This window comes from Pempheris klunzingeri, chromosome 21, assembly GCF_042242105.1.
Source record: "Pempheris klunzingeri isolate RE-2024b chromosome 21, fPemKlu1.hap1, whole genome shotgun sequence".
NCBI classification, from domain to species: Eukaryota; Metazoa; Chordata; class Actinopteri; order Acropomatiformes; family Pempheridae; genus Pempheris; species Pempheris klunzingeri.
Window position 1 is genome coordinate 16,156,216 of NC_092032.1, and position 27,485 is coordinate 16,183,700.

The 27,485-nt window shown below is 38.5% G+C and overlaps 1 protein-coding gene across 1 annotated transcript in view; it reads right to left on the reverse strand.

Annotated features, from left to right (window-relative positions):
* The window catches only part of LOC139220776 (cadherin-7-like), an 82,947-nt gene that overhangs the window by 47,506 nt on the left and 7,956 nt on the right, over positions 1 to 27,485 (reverse strand). The window contains exon 2 of the mRNA XM_070852611.1: positions 2,855 to 3,149. Within this exon, the coding sequence (XP_070708712.1) occupies positions 2,855 to 3,149 (295 nt within the window). The remainder of the gene's footprint in view (positions 1 to 2,854; positions 3,150 to 27,485) is intronic.

The following is a 27,485-nucleotide window of genomic DNA, read 5'->3' on the forward strand; positions in this document are numbered from 1 at the left end:
CTGTTTATGTACAGGTTTGATATCAAATATCTAGAATTATTATTAGCCCAATAACAACGCATTGCTGCTGTGTGTGTGTGTGTGTGTGTGTGTGTGTGTCATCATGGCAAAATGTGGACCTAGAGATACCTACTGTAGTGTGAACTACAGGTCAGAGATTAGATAGCAGACTAGGTAGGAGGTCCTCCTACCTAGGAGGACCTTTTTAATACTTACATTTTGTAAAACCTAGACACAAATGTAAAGGGTGACAGCAGCACTGATTTATGATGAAAAATGAAAATGATGATATATATAGATAGGAGGTTTCTGCTTGACAGCGAGATATATGTGTCATTATTAATACAGGTTAAAAGTTGACCATGTGAACATGGTTTGGCATATTTAATAAATCTGACACAGTTCACTTGTTTCGCCAAACACCTCTCATGTCATCGCATGCATTTGACTAAAAAGGTTCATAACCTATAGACTTTTCACAAATTGTAGTCTCAAGGAGTACAATCATCTCAAATGTTGTGTTTGTGTTTTTTTTTTTTTTAAATCAACTGAAAAGGACATATCACCTTTTTCTGCCAATTGACACCCAAGTTCATTTCTGTCTCCCATCAATCATAGCTCACTTGTGATTAGACCAGAGCTCCCAGCATGCCTGGGAGCACCATGGGAACCCCTAGGAGGAGCTGGAGGAAGTTAAGGATGTCTGTGCTGCTCCATTTAATGGTTGGATAGACATGTATTTGTCTCGATCAGACATTTTTCAGAGACATTTTCAGCAGAGAGGTACCTGTAAGTACCGGCTGGTATGAACTCTGAGCCCAATTTGTGGAAAACATGCCTATGGCCCTCAACCTGATTCAGACCTTAAGCTTGCTTGAGTCAGTTTTGCGTCACTCATCAACATTTCTGAGCCTAGAGGTTTGTGCTGGAAAATGCGAGGTGATAAATATGTAAATTAAGGCACATCAGACTTCACAATACAAAACTGAGTCAGACTTAAATGCACCATAAAATAGCATATTGACATCATTTAAAGCTCAGCACCACCCATTTTTTGCTAGCCAAAATGTAGGATTTTACTGGCATTAATAATAAACTAGAAAATTCATTCATAGAAAGAAAAAAACAAACCCTCAGAAATAACTTCAACCAGCTTTGAAAAAATATTTTAAATGCCATATAAAGAGGACATATATCATGGCTTATTAACATGGAGGTTACTCTATCGCTCCACTTGTGTTTCTCATACACCTGCTAAGTTGAAAAGCCTCAGGATGTTGTTGTGGCTCATTTGCATGTACTTGCATTTTGAGCTTGAACGTGACCCACTCAACACCTTGGAGGAAATCTTGACCATGCAGCAAGAAACAGCCAGTGAGAGTCAGGGTCTGATATGATGGCTTCCTCCAGGACCGTATTTAAAACAGACAGATAAAAATATATATCTGCAGAAATTAATGCTAAAGTAATAGACAGAATATGAAATGCGGAGCCCTTAACAGCTGTATAACGTTCTTAAACATGCTAGTAGCAATATCAGTTGGTTGGTATGCCACTTTTTGAGCAGACTGAAATATCTCATCAACCATTGGATGGATTGCCATAAAATTTTGTTTTTTATTTTTGTAACACTTTGGTGATGCTGATTTTTCATCACCACCATGAGGTTGACATGAGTGAAATATCTTGGTAATGGATATTTTGTACAGGCATTCGTGATCCTACCAGGATAATTTGCCATGGCATCCAGCACCATCATCACATTAAAATGTGTGTGCGTTATGATTAGAGCTCCGTGTATCATTGTGGGGGCTTTAATTTCTGCCAAGTTCCCAGCAGCCGCCCAGCAAAGATCCACCATCGACCTGCCAGCACCATGTTATGGTCCAACTGGCAATTCTAGGTGGCTACATTTGTAAATATAATTTCAATGCTTATAACCTCCTTATAGGTTATAAGACCTTAATTATTATTGCGATTTCCACTCATGATATTAACCCTACAGACCTCATATGGCACTTGTCTGCTTATTGTTAGATTTAAAGCACATTTAAGCTGCTTTCAGCTGTTCATATCCGACTCCTGAACTTTCAGTTGCCTACCTTGAAATCAAGGCTACAATCTATTCATTTTTGCTTGTTCTTAGATTTTGGCTGCTTCAAATACTTTTTGTAGTCATCGTTCATCCTTTTTTTTTTTTTTATACCCGTTTTGTTTTTCCTTTTCCTTTTTCATTCTGTTATTTTGCTTTGTGAGGTACTTAAATTTCTAAATGGGCTCCATGAATAAATTGCTTTGCCTTGTCAAAAGTTCCAAGGGCAACCACAATCTTTGTACAGAATATAATCATGTTTTCCAAAATTGAGTTGAAGTTATTTAAAAGCTCAAAGACCTCAAGAATAGAAGGCCCCATGGTCTTATTTATTAGCACGGAGAACTGGTGAAAAGACCAAAAAAGCCAAGAAAACCTGCATGCTCTGGCTATGGGATGCTCAAATCCAAGAAGTTTAACCTGGACCTCAATTGATGTGGAGCCCATACACTAGATCTTCGTGCAGTTTAAATTGGGCCCAATGTGATTAGCACGTATTGAGTGTTACAAAGCCAAACACGCTGGATTCAAATGAATATTGCAAACCTCCCGATTCCCCCTATGACCTAAAGACTGAGAGAGATGAAGACAAATTCACTGAGGTGGAAAATTATCAAATGCAGATGCTGGAGTGAGGGCAAGTCAAAGAGAAAGTGAGAGTATAAGAGAGAGTAGAAAAGAGGGATCAAGTAAAAGGATGGAAATACAGAGAAAATATAAGAAAAATGAGGGAATTACATTTAAGATAAATGGGGAGCTTACCTAAGGGTGACATTTCTGGTACCCCTGCCAAGTATGGTCCATCAAGAAACTTCGGCTCATTATCATTGATGTCCTGGACCTTCACCACAAATTCAGACTTGGGTTCTACTGGTAAATTGGTGAGTCGGTCTACAGCTTGAGCTTGGAGCGTATAGTAGGCTTGTGCCTCCCGATCAAGGCGCTTTGTGGCATGGATGTCTCCTGTGTTCTCATCAATGGTGAAAATGGACGTGGCACCCTCGCCAGACAGCACATACTTCACTTTGCCATCTCCTTTGTCCACATCTGAGTGTAGCTGTTGGCAGAAAAAAGAACATCATAGTAAAGGCTATATAATATAAGAGAGTAAATAATCTACTGAAGATAAATTAACTGGGAGTCGGTCTTAAATGATTCCACTAGCAATTATTGAGCAATGATTCCCTACATGAGGTTGATACTTTACATCACCTATTCAGAGATAACAAGCTAAAATGTTTAAACTGGAACAAAATGTATAAATATCTCATATGAAATACGACTAAAATATGTAAATGCCAAATAAAATATTCAATATTTACACCATGTGATTTTTCGCTGTCTTTGCTGACACACATACAACACAAGCAAATACAGATCTGTTTATTGGACAAACATCCAAATCAGATCAAAACATGCGCCATTTATGCATGAATTAATTATGTTACAAAACTGCATCATGATTTGCATCTTGCAACAAATAATGGAATGAAATGAAATGGTGCCACTTACTGCAATGCCACTGTGACCTGCTAACTAATGTAATGGTCATTACAAATGTTCAAACTAGCAATTTCCTATTAAGACCTCCAGCAACAACCAGCTCATCTCACATAAAAAAAAATACTACAGCTTTGGCAAAATGTGTTCAACAAAACAAAACAAAGAAGATTCATCAACTGGATCTTTGTATTCCCCTTACTTTCTGTCTAGAAATTTGCTGTTTGGAATGTCAAGTTAAAAATCTACATTATGCCAAAGATTTAATGCAGCACTTTCAAAATGGGCTTCATAAAGCTGCACTGGAAAATATTTTACTGTCTGCAAAAATACATCTGCCCTAATGGAGAGGTTACACATTATGCTTAATACCCTTGTTAATGTTGCTTATATACTTCTTTGCTCATAGGTAGAAAAGAATCCAGTATTCAAACCACCACTTAAACTGCAGTGAGCTGTTGTGTTGATGCTCTGTTGAGTGTAAGCTGAACTCAGCGTTCTATGTTGTGCTTCTTTTCATCCATTTTTTGCTCTTTGAAATAGATGGAGCACAGATGGTTTGGTAGGCATGAATGTTCTCTGTGCAATTTCTCAGTGACATCTGTATTGCATGACATCTGGATATTAAAGCTCAAATATTTCCTACAGTTCCCTCATGTTGCAATCAAAAATAAAGCAAAATGTAGCTTGAAGTTCGTCCACTACTAATAATTTGTCTTCAGTGAATCAACAGAAAGAGCTGAGGCTCTTTGAGACCGACACTGTCAGGTGTCTGGTGGCACTGCCAATTAAGGTCAAGTTCATATCTTCAAGTCAAATCTTTTTAAGGCTACTCCTTGAGGAGTAGCCAGAATATGAACGGTAGTTGATATAATGTTCCACAGACAGATATATGGGTCTACAAGGAAGTCAGACAAGCTCATTGAAACTGTGTAGTCACTACAGCGATCTTCTGCTTCTGCTTATGGAGTTTTAATCCTGGAAGAGCAAGTCATGAGTAATGTTGACTTCTAGACCCCTCCTCAAAGTACGAATGGAAAAAAGATCCTTGAACAACTCTAAAAAAAGAACACTTGAAGCTTGTTACCAACTTCGAATAATCCTGTTTGAAGTCAGAGCTGTCTGATGGCCATCAACCCCTTCAATGTGCTGAACATCAGAGCGATCACAGAAAGTGCCACATATCTTAGGGGAAGGCCGTTGTTGGTATTCAAGAGATGGACAGAGGGACCATTTTCAACTGTCAGTATTTAGCAGAGTGCACTGTCTTTATTCCATCACCTCTAACATGACAAAACACCTCAATTAACAGCAAAGCATACAGAGCAAGCTTTTAGTGGATGTTTTCATGGATTTTTTTTCCTGATTCTCAATATTTGCTGTTAAAAGTGTACAGAATAAAGCCTCAATTGAACCTGTCATATCTATACTTCAATAGAATTCTCACTCTTTCAAGTGTTTGGAATCTTGATGCCTCCTAAACCAATGAAATCAAGGAAAACTGGAAGGAGAATATCCAGATATCTGTATTTCCCTACTCACCCACAAGCCGAATGGTTTCCATAAAGTATCAGAGGTAGTACTCAGATCACAGTGTTAACGCTGCATACTTGGAAGGGTTCACCAACTTAGTGTTGCACTGCTGACCCCCATCCCTGTCATTTTAAACACTGCTGCAAAACATCTCTAGGTGTGCTGAATGCCTCATGAAGCCAATGAGACTATTGACTAAAACAGGTACAAACCTAAAGGGGCAAGTATACACCATCAGAACTACTTATCAGATCTTTGGATAACTTAAGAGACGTCCTTCCCCGACCGTTCTGACATCGGATTACCTGGGAGAAGGCTCTGTCCATCCATTTCTGTAATTTTCATGGTGGGAGGTGAGAAAAGAGTCAGGGTTTGAATTTCCTCTCTGTTCCTTTTTTCATTCCTGACATCTTCTCTTCTTTCTTTCAGTCTTTGTGTGAACACGAGTGCTACAATATCAATGCATTCCATTTAATAATGGGTTTTCACGCTGCTTGACTGTGGAAATTCAGACCAACTATAAAAACTTTTGATTTCTGATGTGGTCAGACAACGCATCTCATGAACTAGTTCTAAATGAGCAAAACCTGAAACTAACATTAATAAATTGAAGACATACTCTACTCCATGGCTGTGCCTTGATATTTTGTCCTTCCAAATAAGCCCGACCTCAGTTAATGTGATGTAATCTGTGTGACAATGATGATTCACCAAATGTATTTCTATTTCTGTAACTAAGAATTTAAAACAGGAAATAATTCCTCAGGAATCATTTTGCCAAAATCTTACGGCAGAGCTTTCAAAACATGAAAAGAAAGGTTTTGTTCCTTATTACAGGCAGGCTTCAGATTCTCAAAGCACTTGCAAAAATACTTCTGTCCCTATTGAGATGCTTTAGCTACTTCAGGTTACCAAACAGGAGATCCTGCACTGGATTCAAGATGATGTCCCTGAAAATAATGCTACTAAATCACTGCTGAAGATGCACAGCTTTCACGTTGGCTCAGACTCCAGTGCACCATACTCCCTCAGATACTTTAGAGAACAATATAAACCGTCCTTAGCTTGTAAACTGAACAGGCACACTCCAATGCAGACTCATGTGTCTGTGCAATGGTGAAAAGATGATTAACTGGTCCTAGAGCCATATGGAAAGCACATTGCTCCTCCTGAATATGAGCTTTGTCAATCAGTTCGAATCTTCTTGTCAGGCTGGCCTGTTTCCTCAAGAAGCCTGAGGCACTGTGCCTGAACTCAGAGTGACACTGAAGAGGCGTGCTACCAATGACAGCCAGAAAACAGCCAGAGCCTTTTGCATCTCCAGCCGAATTCCCTCCACTCCTCAGCACCACACAACTGTGGTGCTTTTTAACTACCACGATAACCTCCACCAGGGAGATGAGTAAGGCTTACAATGTGTCCGTTGATACGTCTTCCTCTTGGACGTTGTGACATTTGAGTTCAGGAGATCTGTGCTGTATTCTTACTGAATAATGAATGATCCCCAGTTAAGGTTAGCAGCTAACTATGACTGATGAAAACACTCAGGGCAAAAGTCTGCCCTCTCCCTTCTAAAGTCGTCTAATGAGTCTGAGTCGTCTTTGACGCTACATGATTTCTAATATCCTTACCACACCTGAGCCAGCGCTCAAGAGCACAAAAAGTTCAGCTTCTATTTTTATCTGTGCAGAAATGGATTATATTTGAGCAATTTAATTATTTTACCGTCATCATTACTTTTTACCATCAAAACAGAACAAAAACAAGTACAACGTGTACTTTGATTACGCACTGCCCTCTCTTGTTGTTTACTGTATGCAGTAATGAAAAGCCTAGTGTACAGCATTTCTTTTTATATTACAATGTACTAACACAGGATTGTTTTTGAAAATCTTCCTTCAATTTAACTGTAAATGTCAACATCTCATTATGGAATAAACAACAATGGTATTTCAGGTTCCAAGAAAGCACTGCTGCGGTGGAGAATGATTAGGTCAATATTATATTCATGGCACTAAACGAGTGCATGCTTAACAGAGGATACAGCACTAAAGGTCTTTTATTAATCGAATGCACCAGTTCACTGATGGACGCGACATTAGGGGTATGAATACTGCATTGGTTTTGGCTTCAAGTCTCAGCATGCATATGTCGCCTCTCTTATGGAGCTCACCGTGTTTATTCACCATCTCCTGCTGTCAGAGGCAAACTCGAGGTAAATTGTCAGTCTCAGTGAGAGTCAACATTTAATCTTGAGGAAGCCAACCATGGCGCTCTGTTTCCAGTAAATGCCATGGACAAGAAGGACAAAGCTGACAGGGCGCAAAGCATGGAAGCCGGGTCAAGGGTCAAACACACCGTGTGGTCTTTTGAGTGAACTGTTTGGCTTGCTCCGTTTTCCACTCTTTGCCAGGCAATAGAAGGACACACAACACTGGAGCAACTGGCTCTGCATATTCCATCTCTAAATCTCATCAACACTGAGGATTGCATAAAATATGTATAGCTTGGCGGGGCTTATTAAAAGTATACTCTGGTCAAATTCTTTTCACGCTCATTAATCCAACCCATTTTAAAACCGTCACTGCTCATTTTCAGGTGGTATTTGAAGTTTCAACTCTTATTACTTTTACTGAGCACCATAGTTGCTTCACTTGCAAAAACTTAGAGAGTCCTCTATAATTCTTTTCTTTGCTCGAGGTGAGTGTAACACAGCATGCAGCACTGCGCTACATGGCGGTGTAGCTCAAAGGCACTTCCAGGGATTGTGAAGGAGGGGTGGGATCTGAACATGAACCCTTCTGAAATCAGTGCTGACACTTATCATCACTTTGTATGCAGGCTGTTCTCCAGGGACCAGCCTGTTAGCTTTGTGTTTTCTTGTTTACCTTGTAGCAAGGGAGAAGGGTAAAAAGCATAAAAGAACCCATAACAACCCACTGATACATGCTAGTCCTATCACCAGAACTACTGCACAATGTGTTCAAATTGTTCTCGCATTTGAATTTCAATTTTTGTCGTTCTGAGGAACATGAAAACTCAAGTTGGAGAGTGTGTCATTTTGTTTTGTTCCTGCCCATTTGGCTTGGCTCTGTACAACACCTCAAATAAAACTAAAAATAAATAAATATACAGATGTTCAAACCCGCGGATGCGTCTTCGAAGCTTCGCATTTTCGTCACTCAAGAGGAGAGTACAATTTCTGCTATTCAGTGGACTGTGCACAATCCAAAATGGATACAAAAGTCCATACCTACGGGCAACCGGTGAGCAATAGCGGATTCATGACAACAAAACAGCCTCTGCTGCTGTTCAAGAGCCGTTAATCAACAATCGCCCTCAAGATATTTCACAAAGCAGCTTGAATCGAGGGGCTTAACAAGGTCTCAACAATAAAGGTAGTACAGTATGCTTCACAAACATCCCAAAAATAAAACATTGACTATGGTGCATTAAGACACTGCTTCCCGTTGAGAGATTGATGTTGCACAAGAAACCTGCTCATAATAATACTTTCTGCAGTGTAAATCATACACAATATAATTTTATTATATCCCACCGATATTATGAATTTGCCCGTGAATAAATCTGATCACTGTATACTTAATATGTGTGTGTGTCATATGCAATGCCAGCGGGGAGTTCAGACTCATTAAATAAAACATATTTGAAGCTAAAATAAAGAACACAGCAGATAGGGTAAGAGGGGTCATTCTGCTACAAAACAGGGCTAAAAATGCAGAGAGGTTTGAGTGCAGCTGTCACTGACATGGGCTCCCGACATGCTTGGCTTTTCATCTATTCACTCGGCCATGATCTGGTGAGTAGCCATGGTGCTGGGCTCTGAGAAACGCTCTGTGGCTCAGCTTCTCCTCTTTCATTTCAACTTGGGGAGTCTTGAATTAGCCATCACCATGGTGAAACAGTTAGCTGACACACAGTGGTGTTCAAATGCATGGGATCTGTACACACAAGCTTATCCTTCCTGTGCTTAAATTAAATAAATGATGTCTTTATCTTTGTCTTTTCACATTATAAGCATTACTGGTCCCCTCTGCCTCATCTTCTATGCTCTTCATGTTCTACAGCCTTGTCTTTGTTTGCTTTTATTATAAATCATAATACTGACGGTGTGCAGTTTGCTGATTTTATTTGGTTGTATAACTCTTTGACTTTTAGAATTATCATTACTGTCAAATCCAATCGATCACATACTGTGCATGCATGCAAACACATGCCTGCAGCTAAACACAAAAATATACCATCACTACGTGACATATAACAAACCATGATTACATGACATGTAATCATGGTTTGTTTGAATCAGTGCCATATGAAAGTGAGTCATTGAGATCATTGAGAAGCAGATTCCAGAATAATGACATACTGTTTATTAAAGCATAAACCTAGCCCAATTTTTGACACAAGAGATTTACTGAAACAAAGGGTATTTCCACCAAAGCGCATTATCTCTCCAACAAAGCATCATATATTTTTTGAGCAGCTGTATTGTTTTCTGACTCATTTGCAGTTAATGACTTTCCCATAATAACTGTAAGTTATTTACTTGGGCAGATGGAAACATTTTCAAGCACACAGATATTCGATGCTGGTGGCAGAACCATTTTTCTCTTTAGCTCTACTCATTTAGTAACAGAGGTTTACATGTGAAAACATTTTGTAGGCTCCTGTCATTACTAGAGACAAATTAACTATCAATGAACAGTTCAAATGTTGATAGTAACAAGTTGAAAATGATTCACCAAAGACTTCAAACATGTAACCAAATGTACCAAAATGTGTGCTGTGACAGCAGCTGAAACATAACTTAAAGTGTCACTTTGAAGACTCAAAAGCGGTTAGATTTTTATGCAAAAGAAAAAAACTAAATGGAAATGTTATTTTATTTGGCAAATATGTTGATTCAGAATGTTGGAGGGTATATTGTCCCTTTCAGCCTACCTGCCTCAGTCAATAAACACTCTATGTCATCACTACAGAAAAATCTGATCCTGATTTTGTTCCTGCATGTGTTACTACACTATTGCACTGGAGAGTAAACATGTATTTTACAGCAATGAATAGTTAATAGCAATAAATTAATAGCAGAGTGCTTGGTGCAGTATGTGCTTGAACTGCAGACCATTGATTCAACATTCAAAAAAGAAACAACTAAAAAAGGTAAAATTAAAACATATATTTTCTTGTTTACACCAAAACCTGCATGTGTAAACACTTAAGATGTGAATCCGTTGCATATGAAATATCATATGGCAGTGGAAGTTGAAACACCCAAAGCAATTGAAGTGTTAATTGATGTTTAAGCACTGAAAGGAGTTGAGGTGTCAATTGAACAGTGAGAGATAGCAGCAGTTTAAAACATTTGATTTTCAATTGCTCAATTTTCTATTCTTGAGTTTAATATATTTATCAAAGGACAAAATTCTTATTTGTAATTTGTTGAAAAAATAAATAAATAAATTGGAAGAAATTTTATTCTCTGTCCCGAATAAGCTGATTCAAATTGAGCGAAAAAGGCAGTTCAATAGACTGTTGAATCTATACAAATAGATGTGTGATGGCTTGACAGCAGGTATAAAGCGAGAGCAGATAGCCGTTTTTTGGGGGATAAACATGAAAATGCAGAGAGGCAGTTCTCAGGAAGGATGAAGCAGGGTTCACTGCTCTCTCTGACGTGACGACTGTTCGCATAAGAGAATTGGCTTTCAATCAAAGTCAGGAGTGATTTTCAGTTTTCTGACTGCCATTTATACACTTTGTCTCCATCAGACAGCAGTAGCTCATATCTGCACCTGCTGGCTGAGCCATAACACCATAGAGATAATGGTTCTCCTTCCATGTGGGGAAAAATTATTTTCATAGAATTGAACCTTAGTCCATCTTTTAGTCAAGGTCTCAAAGGCAAAAAAAAAAAGGGTATTATACACATTTTTTAAATCCAAGTTCTGATGTGACTATTGATTAAATCAATAATTCATGTTAGTATTTTCACATTAAGTCAAAAACTAACATGAATGTGGGTGTTACATTTATTCAAACACTGGGCTGTTCTTAATAAAACCTTGAAACATGAAACAATGCACTCAAAGTCTGTGGTGCACAAGAGGATCTGACAGGCAACAATGGAGCAGCCTGTGTATTGTGCTGGCGAAAGTTACAGAGCCAAAAAACAGGCTGTTCAAGCCCAAACCACATGTCACTTTTTAGAGGGAATGATTCACAAAACTGGATTGTGATTTGATCAAAACCTCAATTTGAGTTTTCTCTAATTACATTCTGACTAACGACAATCAACCATTGAGTTCCATGGAGAATATAATTTGTGATATGTAGATATGATAGATCTAGTTTGACTGGTCATAACTCTAATTAAAGACATCTTTAATTTAACACATTCTCATATAGCTTTCATTAGATTCTCCATCAGTGAATTCTTACCAGTCAAAATGTAATTTGAGATATCTTAAATTAGTTGTGACGACTCACACATGCATCGGGGATATCTGCTATAAAACGGCGTGTTGAGTTCTGTGACCTCAGTGTAAAAAAAGACCTCTTGAATGCCCTTATGGAAAATAAACCTTGATGAAATACCCTCTCAGTAGCCCCCACAGTGCAAGAAAAGGCCTTCAAGGGTGGCCTTTCATTGGAGAAAACATTCATCATGTTGCCACGTAGGATGGGCTTCATGCTAGAAAATCATCTGGCCTCTACATGCCTGGTTAAATAGTTAACCATAGTTAACGTGTGTTTTATTACGGAGTGACTTAATAGAACAATTTTAACCAGAGTCTGTAAATGTTTTACCATAAATGCATCTCAACTTTCTGCACACTGGTGCACCACTGCTTGCAGCTGGTGACCTTTTTTGTTTTTCAGCCCCCCAGACAGTCACTACTGCTGCCATACACTTAGAGTGAAAAACAGCAAATATACTACAGGCATTAAAATATTAGAAATTCAATTCCTGATGCCGGGCAGAAGTATCAAGCTGTATCAGTGCCAGTATTCATGCTAGAAATAGTGAACTATTACTAGTAAAAATATTATGTACCCTATACAGACAAGACAAATGCACAGACACAAAAAGGACACATTTATCACAAGACCTTCAGTATCTGTCACATAAAAGCCCCTTATCCACTGCCCAACTTGAACCTTTAAATACATTTCAAATGTGACCAAAATTGTTCCTAATTTCCTTTAGCGCAGTACGACTCTGTTTGCAGTGGCCCTTGACACACACATGTTAATTAAAGACATGCAGGAGTGCTTTCCAGGCCTTTCAGTCTGGTGCCCCGCTGCCTTTTCTGCTTTGCCAGCCTTGCCACTATGCCGATTTGTCATCCACATCAATGAAAGTAATCAAGCTAGCAATCAGGGCAAGCTTTCACTTTATTTTTTATTTTGACTGTGTGTGTGTGTGGGGGGGGGGGTGGCATTCAGCTGCCCTCATCACAGAGATGCACACAAATGGAAGACAGGAATAGGCATCCCTTTCAAAGTATCATGGGTGAGGGAATCAAAGCTCTTTTGTCACAAAAAGGCTCCTTAGATGCTATCTAGTGCTGACTGTTTTTTTCATGTGCAAGTGAGTACAGGCTAGAACTGACAGCCTATTGATGGATGAATCTTAATGAAATAGTGTACAGTGAATAGGAAACTGTATCAGTCGGTGTCAATACAAGAAATCATCTTTGCCTACTTGTACAATTAGAATTGCTATTTCTCTTGTCTGCAGTTGAAAAAGTAGAAAGATAAGATGAGGACCCTCAACTAGAAATACAAGCGCAAAGAAATGCCAACATCCTAAAGAGAGAAACATTATTTGCATTGATAGCACCCATGTACGATGAGATCCTGAACAATTGATCAGCCTCTCAAAGTTTCTCATTAGCTAAACATACAGATGTATTTCACATGATTCTGGTGAAACTGGCAGAAACTGTGGACTTTCAGCCGCCTCATAATTGCCAATAAATAAAACTGGTAATAATTGATTAAGTAAAACAGCAAAGATTTACTCCACTTGTACTCAGATTTTCCTCAAGTCAAATCACATCGCCAACCTTTCTACTTAAAGGTGTTAGTGGTTAGCTCCTATACAAAACAACTCTTCACAACTTCTTCTGCCAGAGTCAAACTTTAATGCTCACATGTTGGTTGAATCACCACAATAAGACACACGGAGGGGTGAGAAGTAGGTGTGACAGCTCATTTTGCTGCTAAGAGCCAGAGCTATTGATATGTTGATTGAAAGGTGTGAGATATACAAAATCATTTGTGTGCAAGCATCTTTTACACAGTGCATGGGATACCAGGGTTAAAATTAAGAATTTTAATAACTCTGTTTGCAAAGTATGCTCCAATAAAACAGTTTAGTGACATTGCTACGGGCACATAAGTCACACAATGACAAAACATGCAGGACATACAGTACAGTATGTGCAGCTACAGTGGGCTATAAATATCATTTGACATACTGTTCTGAACCTCTGGTCCCATCCAGAGTTACAACCCACTAAATTCACTGAAACACTGTTTCTGTAAAATCCCTATTGACTCTGACCTTAGGTCATGGATATTTTTTTTTTTTTAAAGAAAAGTACATATTTCTCATTTGAATTGTAGTTTAGAAGTATTTCCACCATGGAGGCTAAAAATGTTTATACATGGAATCTGCAAGATAAAGCAGAAGAAAAAAAACTCTTTTTGCGAGATGTTGTATGTGCAAACCATCAATTCAGCAAAATTCCATATGTGTACATTTCTTTTTGTGTCTGCCGGCTATGAGAGCCTGAATTATACTCTAACCTGATAGTGACAGCTCACTATAGACCCAACTCACTCTTCTGCCCTCCATTGTGAATTGCTTTGAATTGATTTTTTCCTTAAGTCCTATTGAGCTTAAGTGTTCGTTGAAAAAGAAATGCAGCCATTGTTCAGAGCAGACCTTTCTCATCTGAAGCAACTGAAGGTTTATATGATCAGATCAAATTTTAGCAAAAAAGGCAGAAATAATATCAAAAAACACAGACATTCAGCAAGAAACGACACACCTTTACGCTTTATACATATGTGCCCACACTCAAAATTGAATGATTCATTCATGATGGTGATGCTGCTTTGTGTGCAGCGGTGCCACCCTGATACATTGCGGTGGAGGGTGAAGCAATATGCCTTAAAGTATGCCTAATATGCTTCTATCTAATATTTGACAGCAGGTGTATATTTTATAATGGTTCATGTGAAAGAAAATAACAGATGCATAGCGACCCAGCAACTTTTGATCCTCCGTCACTGCTTCACACTCTGACCCATCCTCCTCCCTGCTGCTGCACAGTGCATCAGATAATAAGTAACATTCACTGTAAAATAAGAAACCAAAGTATACCACCATTCGGGTCCCTTACTCGATTTACTACAACAGCATAATATAATTTCTGAAATTCTGTTATGGCTTTTGGTTTTGGCGTGCCACCTCAAGATTTTCATCGGCCCCATCTGGCCACCCCTATGAAAAATTTCTGGGGGCGCCATTGTTTGAGTGTGCAGTTTTTTTTCCTTCATGATTTAGAACAGAAAAACTTCTTCTGATAAGTCAGCTCACATAAACAACAGTCAACTCTGTGTGGTTGTGTTTCTAAAGTTAAAATGTTCTACAACTTTTGAAAGTGCTCCACTCTGCCAACAAAAATGACAGGCCTTTCCAAAGTGGCAGCTTTCCATCTGTCTTGCAGCCGCTCCCCATTGGCTGTCATATGAAAAAGACCCTGGCACTTTGTGGAAACTGGAGGCTAAAATGAGGAAGGTGTTTCCACTATAGCGTGTAGTGGAAGTCACTGTTTTATGTAAAGATGACAGTAAAACAGCTGCAGTTATAAGGGCTTTGTTATATGTTCTTGGATATCGAGAAGAACTTTGAAGTCCTATTGACTGATAATCATGGGGAGCTTCCACACATTTAAACCAATGCAGGAGCTTTGGGGTCATTGAGATCACATGTGAGGTCGCATGGCACTCATGAGAGCCATCATAGTTATATTAATTAAACTGTGAAATGGTGTGCAACTGCCTGAGGAAGGATTTCAGGGGAGCAATTTAAGTGGTTGATAAACGCAGAGCTCCTCTGGCACAGGGATTTTTATTTTAGTCATGCTTGCAGCGTGGCTCTATGACTGGCATTGTCCGTTGTCTCTTCAGTTGATCACCCACTTTGATCCAGACTGAAATATCTCAACAACAAGCAGAAGAAATTCATGGTCCCAGAGGAGGAATTCATCTGACTTTGGTGATCTCCTGAGTATCTCTCCATTTTAGGTTTTCAGTGAAATATCAGGACAACTATTCAATGAATAGCCATGAAATCGTTACAGGTATTCATGGTGTGCAGAGAAGAAATCCTCTTGACTTTGGTGATCTCCTGACTTTACATTTATCACCGTCAGCAGGTCTGATTTTAGTGAAATCTCTCAACCACCATTGGATGGATTGCCACAAAAAATTCAAGACATTCATAGTGCCTGAAGGAATACTGCTGATTTTGCAGTATGTTTTCTCCAGCAACACCAGCAGATCAAGAGTTTCACATATCCTGTGAAATATCTCTATCTACTAAATGAATTGGCACAACATTTTGAACAGACACTCATGGTTCCCAAGGGATGGATCCCAATGACTTTGGTGGCCCCCCTGTGTTTTCCTCCAGCACCACCATGAGAAATGAATCAAATTCAAACACACAGACACACGGATAGAAACAAACTTTTTAGATTCATTAGGACTCAGATTTCCTGAGGATATATCCAATGTCCATCATGAATAAACATTCATAAATCTGCTTAAAAATCAAGAGAGTGAAGATTATATTATAACGACCAAACTTGCCTGAGAATGATCAGGTTTCTATGTCTTCGTCTGTCTTTAAGTAATCCAGTGATACCTGTCTGTACACTGCAAACAGGAACTGTTAACAGCTAATTTGGCATACTTTTAATGATGCCAATTTGCTCAAACGCCACTTAATATAGGCTGAAATAAGGGGCCTCAAGTTGTAGCCACATAGCTAACCAATTATATCATAAACTGTAGTTCTAAAACATGCAGCATGATTGACACAAGACAAATAATAATTAAAATAAAAATGAGTCTATTAATATTTGGAATAGCACTCGATAGAAAGTACCTACAATAGCAACTCACTTACATATTCATGTATTCATTATGTCCCCTTTTATATTTACTATAAGTGCCTCATTTTGCCAGTAATGACAATCAGACCACTCTGATCTAGAATCATTCGCGCTGTAGCACCTTTTTGTCTATGATACTGTATGTGCATGCTAAGTGGAACACAGTAAACAGTTATCCACCAGGTCTAGAATACTAGCTGTGAAAAATGAAATGTCAAAATATATATGTTCAGGTGTTTGTATGCTTTAGTAAATAATCTTGCAGAAAGCAGTTATCAGAGAAAAGTTGTTATTCATAAGAAAAAAGGAAATTATGACTTGACAATAACAAGTGTGGTATACTCACCATTATTTAAATTCCTCTCCTCCCTTGTTTTCTTTTCTGATGAATGCTTTTTTCATGTCATTCATATATTTTTTGAACGCTCAGGGAAGCATAATTGTCTTTGTTTGTTTACTTTAGTTCTGCACATGCACTCAAGCTTTCCACAGCAAACATAGATGGTGTTTGACACACATTATTTTGATTAAAAACCTGTTCAGTGAAGAGTACTCACTGCTGTGAGCACTCTGAGGTGACCTGCTGATGACACTGACATCAATAATCTCTTCTCAGGGGCTAGTATCTTAGAATACGTGGATGCAGATGACAGACAAGGAAAATGAACAATCCAAACATTGGAGATGTGGATCAGGAGAACGATAACCACCTTATTATTACCCATAAATCACACTCTTTCAAAAACTGGAGACTGACATTACTTAGCCATTTATAACTCCGATAGACATGAAAGTTCATTTCTGGTGCATCCTGTTGGCCTATGGTTTTGGGATATTGGCAGTGTAGTTGCAGAGAGCCCAGTTCGGCCTGGGACATTTATTGTGTGTCATCTCAAATCCTGTCAACTCAAAACTGTGCACTCTCTAATACAGGCAAAAAGCCAAAACACATACTTTTAAAAATCCAAAGACGTTGCCACATTTGCTTGCTTCTATCAACAGTGAGCTACCATTGTTGTGTTGATTATGAAAATAGTATTTCCAGTATGTCCACCATCTGCTTTGGTGCAGAATGTTTTCACAATGATGCAAGTTTCAAAGATAGTGCTAATTTTTTTTTCTCCTAAAATCTGCAAAAAAATTCCATGTCTTTACTTTAATGGAGACCTGCAGTTTTCAACATCACATAAATAAAAAGGACTATGTGCTTTATTTATTTTAAGAAAGACACAAAACATAAATCTAATTGTTGTGAAATAATCCTAAATATTTCTAATTTCATATTATCTTGTTATATAATGTTTATTGCAGATCAAAAACTTTTGTCAAAATGTCCCAGTATACAAAAACACAATCAACATGAGATTCACTACAACTTGATTAATATAATAATGAGATATCAAAATACTATACTCTACTCTTGAACTAATGCCAAACATTACCTGCATAGTATTAAAATAACAACAGGTTAGATACATTTAAATATAAAAGTCCTGTATTTAATAGTCCTGTATTACTAAAGAAGAAAAGAAAATTTCATTTTCATTGCTTTAATGCCAGTGTTAGTGTCTAGATAGTGTCAGACCATATTTAGTGTCTATAGATCAACGTTTCGACACATCTTGCCTTCTGCAGCATATTTCAGCGGAGTTATAAGAGAGCAGCTTTCTCTTCTAGAGCTGCTCTTTGTAACTGGAGTGACAGATGTATTCAACAGTGATGGGATGGGATGGGAAGGGGCTCAAAGTTTGGATGACCGGGACGTGAAGTGAAAGGGCAAGCTTCCTCGGTGATGGGAATAAATACTGTCGTCACCAGTGGGAAATGATCCATTTGTTTAATGTGCCGTTTCTGAAGTGGAACCCTTGTAATCCTGCAGACATGGAAACCTAACCGTGTATATCACCCCTCTGGAATTTGATCAGAGCTAAAACTGTTTACCAATGTTTGGAGCCTGACATTTATTGAAAGTGGCCTTTAGTAAAAGTCATAGCTAATGCGTGAAGAGGTTTTCTGATGAGCATGTGAAGTTTCTCCATCTTCCGGGCCAATAAGACAGAAACTGGCATGCTAATAGAGCAATATATCAGTCACGTCGGCTGAGAAACAGGTGCCCCAGAGGGCTCAACTTTCAAGCACTTATATCTGTATTTACTTAGACATATGCAAATCACTAGTGCTGCAAATTTAGACTGAACTTGAGGTGCAAATTAAGCCTTGGGATTGCACTCAGACACAAGACCACAAGTAATATAGGAAGATGAAAAAATAGCCTGAAGTGTGTTTGTGCCATCCCGTCTGTATTTTCTAGCCTTGCTAGCGGCATGGGTATATGGATGGCAATGTTAGTCAGTTGGTAGCTGCACAGACATTCATGGTTCCCAGAGGATGAATCCTGTTGACTTTGGTGATCCCCAGACTTTTCCCCTAGGACCACCACCAATGACATTGTGACATTGTTTTTACACAAAAATGATAACAACTATTGGACAGACTGCTGTAATATTTGGCAGAGACATTCATGGTCCCGTCGACAGGCTAGACGGGAGACAGCAGTCTGTATTCAAGCGGTGGTGGAGGGCAGAAAAAGGACAGGCTCCTACTGTCATACTTTGGGCTTGATTTCTTTTATCAATTTGATGTACTTCATTCTTTTCATGCGAAACTGCTATTGGCCAAAACTTGTAAAATGCTCTAATGCAGGACGCCCTCCCTTACCAATCAACAACCACAACACAATATTGACATCACATTGGTTTAGTCATTATTTCCAAAGCTCATTTTCAATTCTCTACCACTGTATTGTACATGAGTGTGTCAGTATGACGAATTGGCAACATGAGAGACTAAAGATAAGTATCCAACTAGTGTAAAATAGCTTGACGTATATAAATAGATAAATAGCTTAACATATTACCTGAATGCAGCATTAGCATAGCCAGCTAGCATGGTTATAGGCTCTTTGTTTTGTTAGCCAACAAACCAGTGGAGCCTGGGAATACAAAACTGTCCACCTATCTACTAACATTTTTAACTGGCTGACTTTACCTCCTGCATGCTGCCTAAAACAAATCTGGTTGCTGCGTTTGAAGGACTCACAGAGCAGTGCAGACACCCCGAACATTCAAACTGTATGTGTTTTTCCCTTTGCAAGTAAATGTGTTATTATGTTCTACTGGGTTCCATCTATAGCACACATGACATTTGGGAATCTCGCTGTCAAGAGCAAGTCAACTTTGATTTTGTCTGCTGTTTGTGGGAAACCAATGTGTTGTTCCTGTCGCCGTGCCGTTGCCTTAAGTACCCCAGACAGCACAAGAGTGAGCGTGACATCCCTGCTGCATGTGCCTCTGTCTGCTGAAAAGACCCCGAGGCCAGCAGATGAAGAGTCAGCACTTGGCCAAAACTGAGATGTCATGACTCCTCCGTGACTCTAAATCAAACCAGAACTGCAGGACTTGGCAACATGTAACCTCTTTCCATCATTAATCTGAAACAAGGTGAATGAAGCATTTACCTCTTGATGAACATGACAGACGCCATTTTAGTAGAAGAATTTTCCCTTTAATGGTCTGACCCAGAAAAACCAATGAAAAGAACTAGATTATTCTTCTTCAGGCATTCAGCAACAAAAAATTTTACTTTTCAAACTGACCACACAAGCTTTTTTTTTTCATTTAAACAGTTTAGTCAATGTACACTAAAAGTACACTTTCAACTATCTGAATGGATTAGTGAATTTTTTTTTTTTCTTTTAAATGTAACATCTGAATTATTTTCAAGAGCAATGTCTAAAACCTTATAAATAAAACATGTGACAAGAACTGAAACATGAAGCATTTTTAAAAGTTCAAATGAAATTTAAAAAAAAAGATATATAAGGGTCATATAAAAACAGAAAAAAGTCTTATCATCTGCAGTGCAATCTTTCTAAAACTACATAAACCCTGCTCATATGTATGGACTTGTATTCAAACTCAAGAAGGCTAAGACTGTTTTCCTATTCACTTCAATTTGGGCAGGGTGATCAGGGGGAAGTGATCAATATACACAACTGTCAGTATGTTTAATTTGACTTTGTAAATTATTACAAATATACTGTACTGTAATTAGTATCATCTTGGAAGTAGTTATTATTATCACTGTATACATCAGTGAATACATTTACAAAACCATATTGATGGAACAAACATACAATGAAACAGCAAAAGTTTACGATCAGAAACGTTGTGTTCCCTGGTGTCAGTTGCTCTACTTTTGGTATCACATCTAGGCTGGTGAATCCATGAGGCTCCTGTGCATCGGCCCATATTAGCTAATTGTACTGCTAATTGCAGTGTCGGTATTAGTGAATATGTCAGCCAATAAATAACAAGAAATGACCATCCCTGCCCTTTTAATATAGTGTTTATTGTTCACCTGATAACATTGTGATGAAAAATATAATTGTGCTGCATTTATGTGCTGCACTGAACTGTTAGGGAGGTGGTCCAGGTGCATGCTGGGCGTGCAAAACCCAGACTTGAATATCGGTTTGCATTTAGAGAGTCCCGTCTGTGATTAGGTTTAGGCGACTAAACATCACTTCAGGCAGGTGAGGGGACTTTTACTGTATCAAACCAGATCACGACCTTTTCCTTACCAAGTGCTGCCAACTGTGCCTAAAATTAATACATTTGAAAATACTGTAGTCACCACGAGCGTCACTAAACTAGAGAAAAAGGTAGAGAAAACTCAAATCATGTTGAGATAAGTACATACATACACAGGTTCATGCTTTATAAGCGCTGAATGGTGTGCAGTTGAATACAGCATATTATTGTTTGCTAAACCAGATGGATGTGCCTGTAAATATTTGAATAATCTTTTACTTCTGCTTGACACATACAAATGAATCAGGTCAAAAGTGCATGTAGCAGCATATATGCACCTCAATGTCAAATCTTTTCCTTTTAGTTAGTACAAAGTTCAAACAAAAGCATAAGCTGTGTTATTGGTGTTCAGTGCTGTAAAATTATATTTTTACTGTAAGAACTTCTGCTGACATTTACAATAAATGGTTAAAATCATTAAAAAAAAAGCAGAACCTGTGATTTAAGTCGACTGTAATCTTTTTTAAGTTTATTACGGTGGTATTTTTGCATTAAATCCTGTCAGGAGTAATATCCAAGGAGATTGATGAGAGATTTTCATGTTCATGGCAGATGTGATTGAATTCACAAACTTTTAACCTAGTGTGGGAGTTGAAGAAAAAGAATTTCATCTACATGTAATAAAATCAGCATATCTTAAGAGCGAGTCTCAAAGAGGAGAGGGAAATTCACAAGAGCAGAGACACCAACAGCTTTTACTTTTGCACCACACATTTTTAAGCTACCTGTACATATCTGCATTTGGCCAGTGTCAATATGTAAATCCTCCATGACAAGCGGGCGGCTTTAGATGATGTATTGATAGGATGTAAAGTAGATCTGCCATCTGTGAGGAAATAAAACAGCCATAAATGACCCCACACAGCATTTCTCCAGCTGTGTTCACAGCTAACAATGAAAGCCTATAGCTCGCAGTTTACGTCGGCTGAATCTTGTCCACACTATTCTATATTAGAGCTTATTGATGGCAGCCTCTTAAATAACTACTGTATGCACCATACTGTGCGATTTTTTCTCTACATTGTTAGATGTGTGAAAAACACTGAAAATCACGGCCATCTTTTTCCCACCAGAGGATAGTTTAGTGTTGCAGAGTTTAAAGTATATCGACCAAAAGTCGATATAGATAAGGCCAATTTCATATAACTGAATATTTCAAGGACAAAAAAGAAAAACTACATACACTCTAAATAACTTTATTTTCTTCGGAAAGTTTTTTTTCATTTTGGCTGCAACTTATGATTATTTTCATTGCCAATTAATTTGCTGACTTTTTTAAATCCATCATCTAGTATAAAACGTCTTGATATTTAAGTGGCTGGAAAGCAGCATTTTATTATTACATTTGCAGATTACTTGTCTGTCAACTGACTAATTGATTAATCCACTTATCACTGACGTTCTCTACATTTGCACATTCAGAGTTAGGCAACGTCATCATGTGCCGCTGGTGTCCACTGTGAGGCATTTTCAGCCGAGGAGCTCAGTCAGATATAATATATATCTTGAGCTTATTTCAAATATTTGACAGATGGCTCTGCTTGATGTTTACTGAAGTCACAGTGTGCATGTATCTATACCAATTTCTCATGTCAAATGGCCATGTGGGAATCACCTCTCTGACTGGTCTAGTTATGCTCTGCAGGCTGTCCTCTTTATGTTTTAAATGTGAAAGACAATATTTAGAGACTGGGCAGTGACTTGTTTGATTGGGCTGACACTAAATGATGCTGATGACGATATCTTCTATTTTTCTCCAGAAAATACTGAAAAAAGCCAATGACTATATATTTTTAAGCCAGAGGTAATGCCATCAAATTGCTTGTTTTGTCCAACCAAAGGACGAAAACCTAAAGATGTTTAGTGCACTATCATACAAAACAGCTAGTAAACATTTATATGATTAGATTATGATATTTTCTTTCTATCAGGTAATGAATTAATAACCTAAACATTAAAGCTCTGAAAATAAATTACTTTTATTCTAAGAGCCTGATGTGAGTTTTTGATTTTGTGAAAACATTGAAGAACATCTTATACTTCTATATACAGTATGCCAGCATAAGTTTATAAGAGTATTAAACAAAAGCTTTGTAACAAAAACATTTAACACAATCAAAATGCATGAAGGCATGAATGTCTGGGTCACAAGATAAATCTGGAGGGTCACAGGATAATCTTAACAGGATAAGACAGAGGAAAAACATGTAGTGCTCCTATGAAAAATCCTTACACTTTTATCTAATCTTTGCTCTTTTGTGAATTACTGGATCATTTTACCTCTTCAGATCTCCTAAAACTATGCAAGTGCAACAATCTCAGTAGATAGTAATATGTTTTTAGTAGAGCTGCACATTGATCTATACAATCTGTGAGTTTGGGGTCTCAGGGTAGCCAGTACTTCAAATTAAAGGTTTATGAGGTAAAAAAGATGGCAACCACTGCACTAGACTCCAGAATCAACCCTTTAAGATAACCTTCATGCTTCAGTTTTGGTAACTTTAAAAATGGTCAACCTGAAGAGCTTGAAAGGAGCAATAAACTACTGAATGCCATGTTACACAAGCTGGACCAATACATTCCAGTTACACAACACCTTTAACTTGTCCCAGTTTCCATTCACTTTCCATTCTCCATGTAGCGCCTACATACCATAACCAACATAAATGTCCATTGCAAACCACTGGTACTGAAGTATATAATGTGAATCCTGAGCCTGGTGACTCAAGCCTCCCTTTAGTTCTTTGGGGAAAGAATGAAAGAGCCCACCTGAACTACACAATGTAACCGAAGCCCAGTCCCGGTGAGGATGAAAACACAGGGATAATGCCATCGCTTTTACGCTACCAACAGCACTGCCACGATCCAAAGGGATTATAAACAACTCAAACAAGCAGTACTACTTCAAACAATAAAATACCTTATTAAACCCCAACATGAGAGGGCCTTTGGGAAGGAAGACTTTTGATGTGTACACAATCCCTCCAGTAGTGAATATATTTAGTCTTGCACCAAGAAAAAGAGCAAATCACTCTCCTGACTGCGTTCTTCATTCTGAGGGATATCAAGAGCCAAATTCAATAAAAACTTCAGATCATAGCCCAATCCATCTCTGAATCATCCCATAGTCTTTGCATAGCCTTAGCCCCTCGGCATAATTTAACACTGTCAGCGTATGAACTCATCTCCTCCATAGAAAATGAATGGGCTGAGATCCAAGAACAGGATATCTTCACAGAAATCCCTCAAACTTCTCTGGAGCCACTAAATTTCACTGAATTCAGGCTGCATCAAAGTGGTATCTACTGGCAGGACAAAATGGGCAAAAATGAAATGAAATTTGGTCTGAATGGAGTGAAAGTAATTTGTCTTGCACCTTTAGTTTACATTTCACATAGGCCTTAACCAATCATCAGCTCAAGGCAAAAGTCATTTTGACTGGAAGTACAGTTTAATATTGGTAGTTCTAAAATTATTGTAAAGTACTTTTATGGACATTTTTTATGGAAAGTTCATTTTGTGGAAGAACCGCATTCATAGAGGAGGAAGAAAAGAACAGAGGGAGAAAATGAAAGGGGAGAAGGAGAAGGATATGACCAAAGTTTGGTTAGTAGTGAGCCAGCCATATGATAGGCCTATAGAAAGTAAATTTAGATGACACACTTACATTACATACACAGAAAATGTCCTTGATTCTTAGGCATAAAAACGTTCCAGTATGAGACTGAAAAAACACCACAAAACATTTTCTGCACCTCCTACATTAAGATCCACTCATCCCTGTTGTCCCTGAAACTGAATGAACACTCTCGGGTAAGAGAGTGAATAGAAACAGAATTGATTCAGCCACCTTTTGTAGCTATGTGTTTATGAATTAGCCTTGAGCTCCAAAAGTCCAAAATCAGTCATGTGGAGTTAGTAATGAGAGGGATTAGTTTTGCACAATGAAGCAATCATGTTTTTACTGCCATACCTGCACCTCAGATGAAAAGACAGAGCTGCAAAGGTCATTTCTTGAATTCTGATTATTTACTGGCTCGTTTGGACAGTAATCTGATGGTTTGAATGGAAGCACTGTGGCGTGTAGCATTGCGTCCCCTGACCTGGGACATGCCACGTCTGCCAGTCTCAAATAAACATCCATATTGTGATCCGCTCACGATGCAAAGGTTCAGATCACATCTTAATACAGATGTAAATGGGGTCTTGGCTTTGCTATCCAGGAGACTGATATGCAGTGGAGGAGAGAATATATTATTTACCAAGAAAACACCATCCAATCTGCCCGGATGAAAAACGTGTTTTTCACTAGCACATGATTGATAGTGGAGGCCCATTATTAGGAAAAAATAAAAGCTTGAATTAAAAGCTGAAATTTTATATTCTATGATGCAATTAGTGACTATGTGCAATTAAATACAAAGAGAGACTGTAATGAATTCAACACAATGATTCAAACACAAAACAAAGATAGAAATCGTAATTAACGCACTTCCCTACTGCACTATTTCTTCTCTATCTGTGGCCATTCAAAACAGAAAAACAACGTACATATTATCTCTGTGTTCTTCTGCTGCCAAGTGTATTTTTTACACAATGAATCGGTGACAGTATCTTGGGCTGCAACCAACATGGTCCGCAAATGATAAAATACACCTCCAAGAGCAAAGGTGCAGAGGCACCATTGTGAATCACCAACATTAGTCCGATGACTGGCTCATACAATACCCTAATTGCCTGGTGTTACTATGCACAGATTCTTCTCCACAGAGCAATGAGCCGTTGCACATCGCATTGCTATTCAAGTCACAAAACATTAGCCGAGACCAGAGCACAAAAAGTAGAAAAAAAAGAAATTATTTGACCACATTATTGAGAAATGCTCACAAAGTGTGACATGACTTGCCGTGAATCTTTTGAAGTTGCTACCTGATTTTGTTTACTGTGTGATATATATAAATAAACAGCACTGATATGGAAATAAGCACTCCACCCTAGTCAGTTACTTTCAACACAGCTCAAAGTGAGGTTTGTGTGTGTTTGTCATGCTTTCAGAGCATATGCCAAGTGAGAAAGCTGTAGTAGAAAGGCTATACTAAGAGCTTTTCCAGTACATGTAGGTCATTTCTCCTCCCAGTGGAAATATAGCCTGTTTTAGGATTAGGGGCTATGATTCATTATGACTGAATTTAATTACAGCGAGAGGTGGCCAATGCATCCCCGGTTTTAGCATATTAGGGTCCGTTCATCCATTGGATAGTAAATGTCTAGAGGAGAGGTGTGGGGGTTGGGCTTTATAGAAAGTGTGTGGATGGAGGAGGAGAAGAGGAAGGAGGCTTCAGGTTCCTTTTAGTAGAGCTGTAATTTGACCACATTTACATGCACACACACATACACACACATGCGTGCACACATAGACGCAGATTACTGAGAGTAATCAGGTTAAGGTGAGAAAGTCGGATAACTCATTTATGTATTTCCCTCTACTATTTCCACAAAAAAAACCCCAGTCTGAATCAACCCTGAGTGCACTATAGTAAACAAAATTAATGCATCCAAAAAAAAAAAAAAAAAAAGTACCACTTTCTTATGGCAACTCATTTCTATCAATTAGATGCGGCAGCGCAATGGTTCCCAACCTTTTTTGTCTGATGTGATCTTCATTGCCCTCTCAAAAGGGCTGCTGTACCCCTGCATCGGCACTAACTGCTATGACGGTGCTCATTGCATTGCCTGTGAACTGGATGTTATTTAATACCATAGATTATAAAAGTGGGCATTGCCAGTCTTTTTGGCCATGTTAGTGGCATGGCTTCAGGGATGGAAATGGCGGATTATGTTGACTCCAGCCTTCAGGGATGGAACACCTATTAGATGGATTGCCTTGAAATTTGATACAGACATCAGAATGAATTGTCTATCATCTGTTTAAAACACTCATTTGTACAATACTTTAATTTTTACATGTAAAACCAATGGCATTACCATCATCTTCAGCTGTGCTTTCTGTTTGGGGCAGCTTGCAAATGTCAGCACGCTAACAACTAATCTGCATGTTGAACATCTAAACAGTATACCTGCTAAGAATCATTAAGGTCAGCATTATGCCCGTGAGGATGTTAGCATGCTGGTATTAGCACTGACCTCAAAACAGTACCGAAGTCCAGCCATACAGAGTTGCTAGCATGGCTGTGGACTTCATGTACAGTTTCAGTGGGTTTGGTAAAATCCGAAGTCACACAACTAACTCTTGGAGAGGCAGATGGAGGATATTTTGACCATTTATCCAATACTTTTAGCAATTTCATCTTCTCAGTGGGAGGCAGGTTGGAGTCTCTGCCCAGATTTTCCAATTAGCTGAACTACCCCCACAATCTTTCCATGCACCCCCTGGATTCTGCATAGGTACCCCCCGGGGTGCAAGTACCCCTTGTTGGGAGTCATTAGTGTAATGTTCTCCTTCAGTGGTACCTTCCAACATGATGTTACATGTAA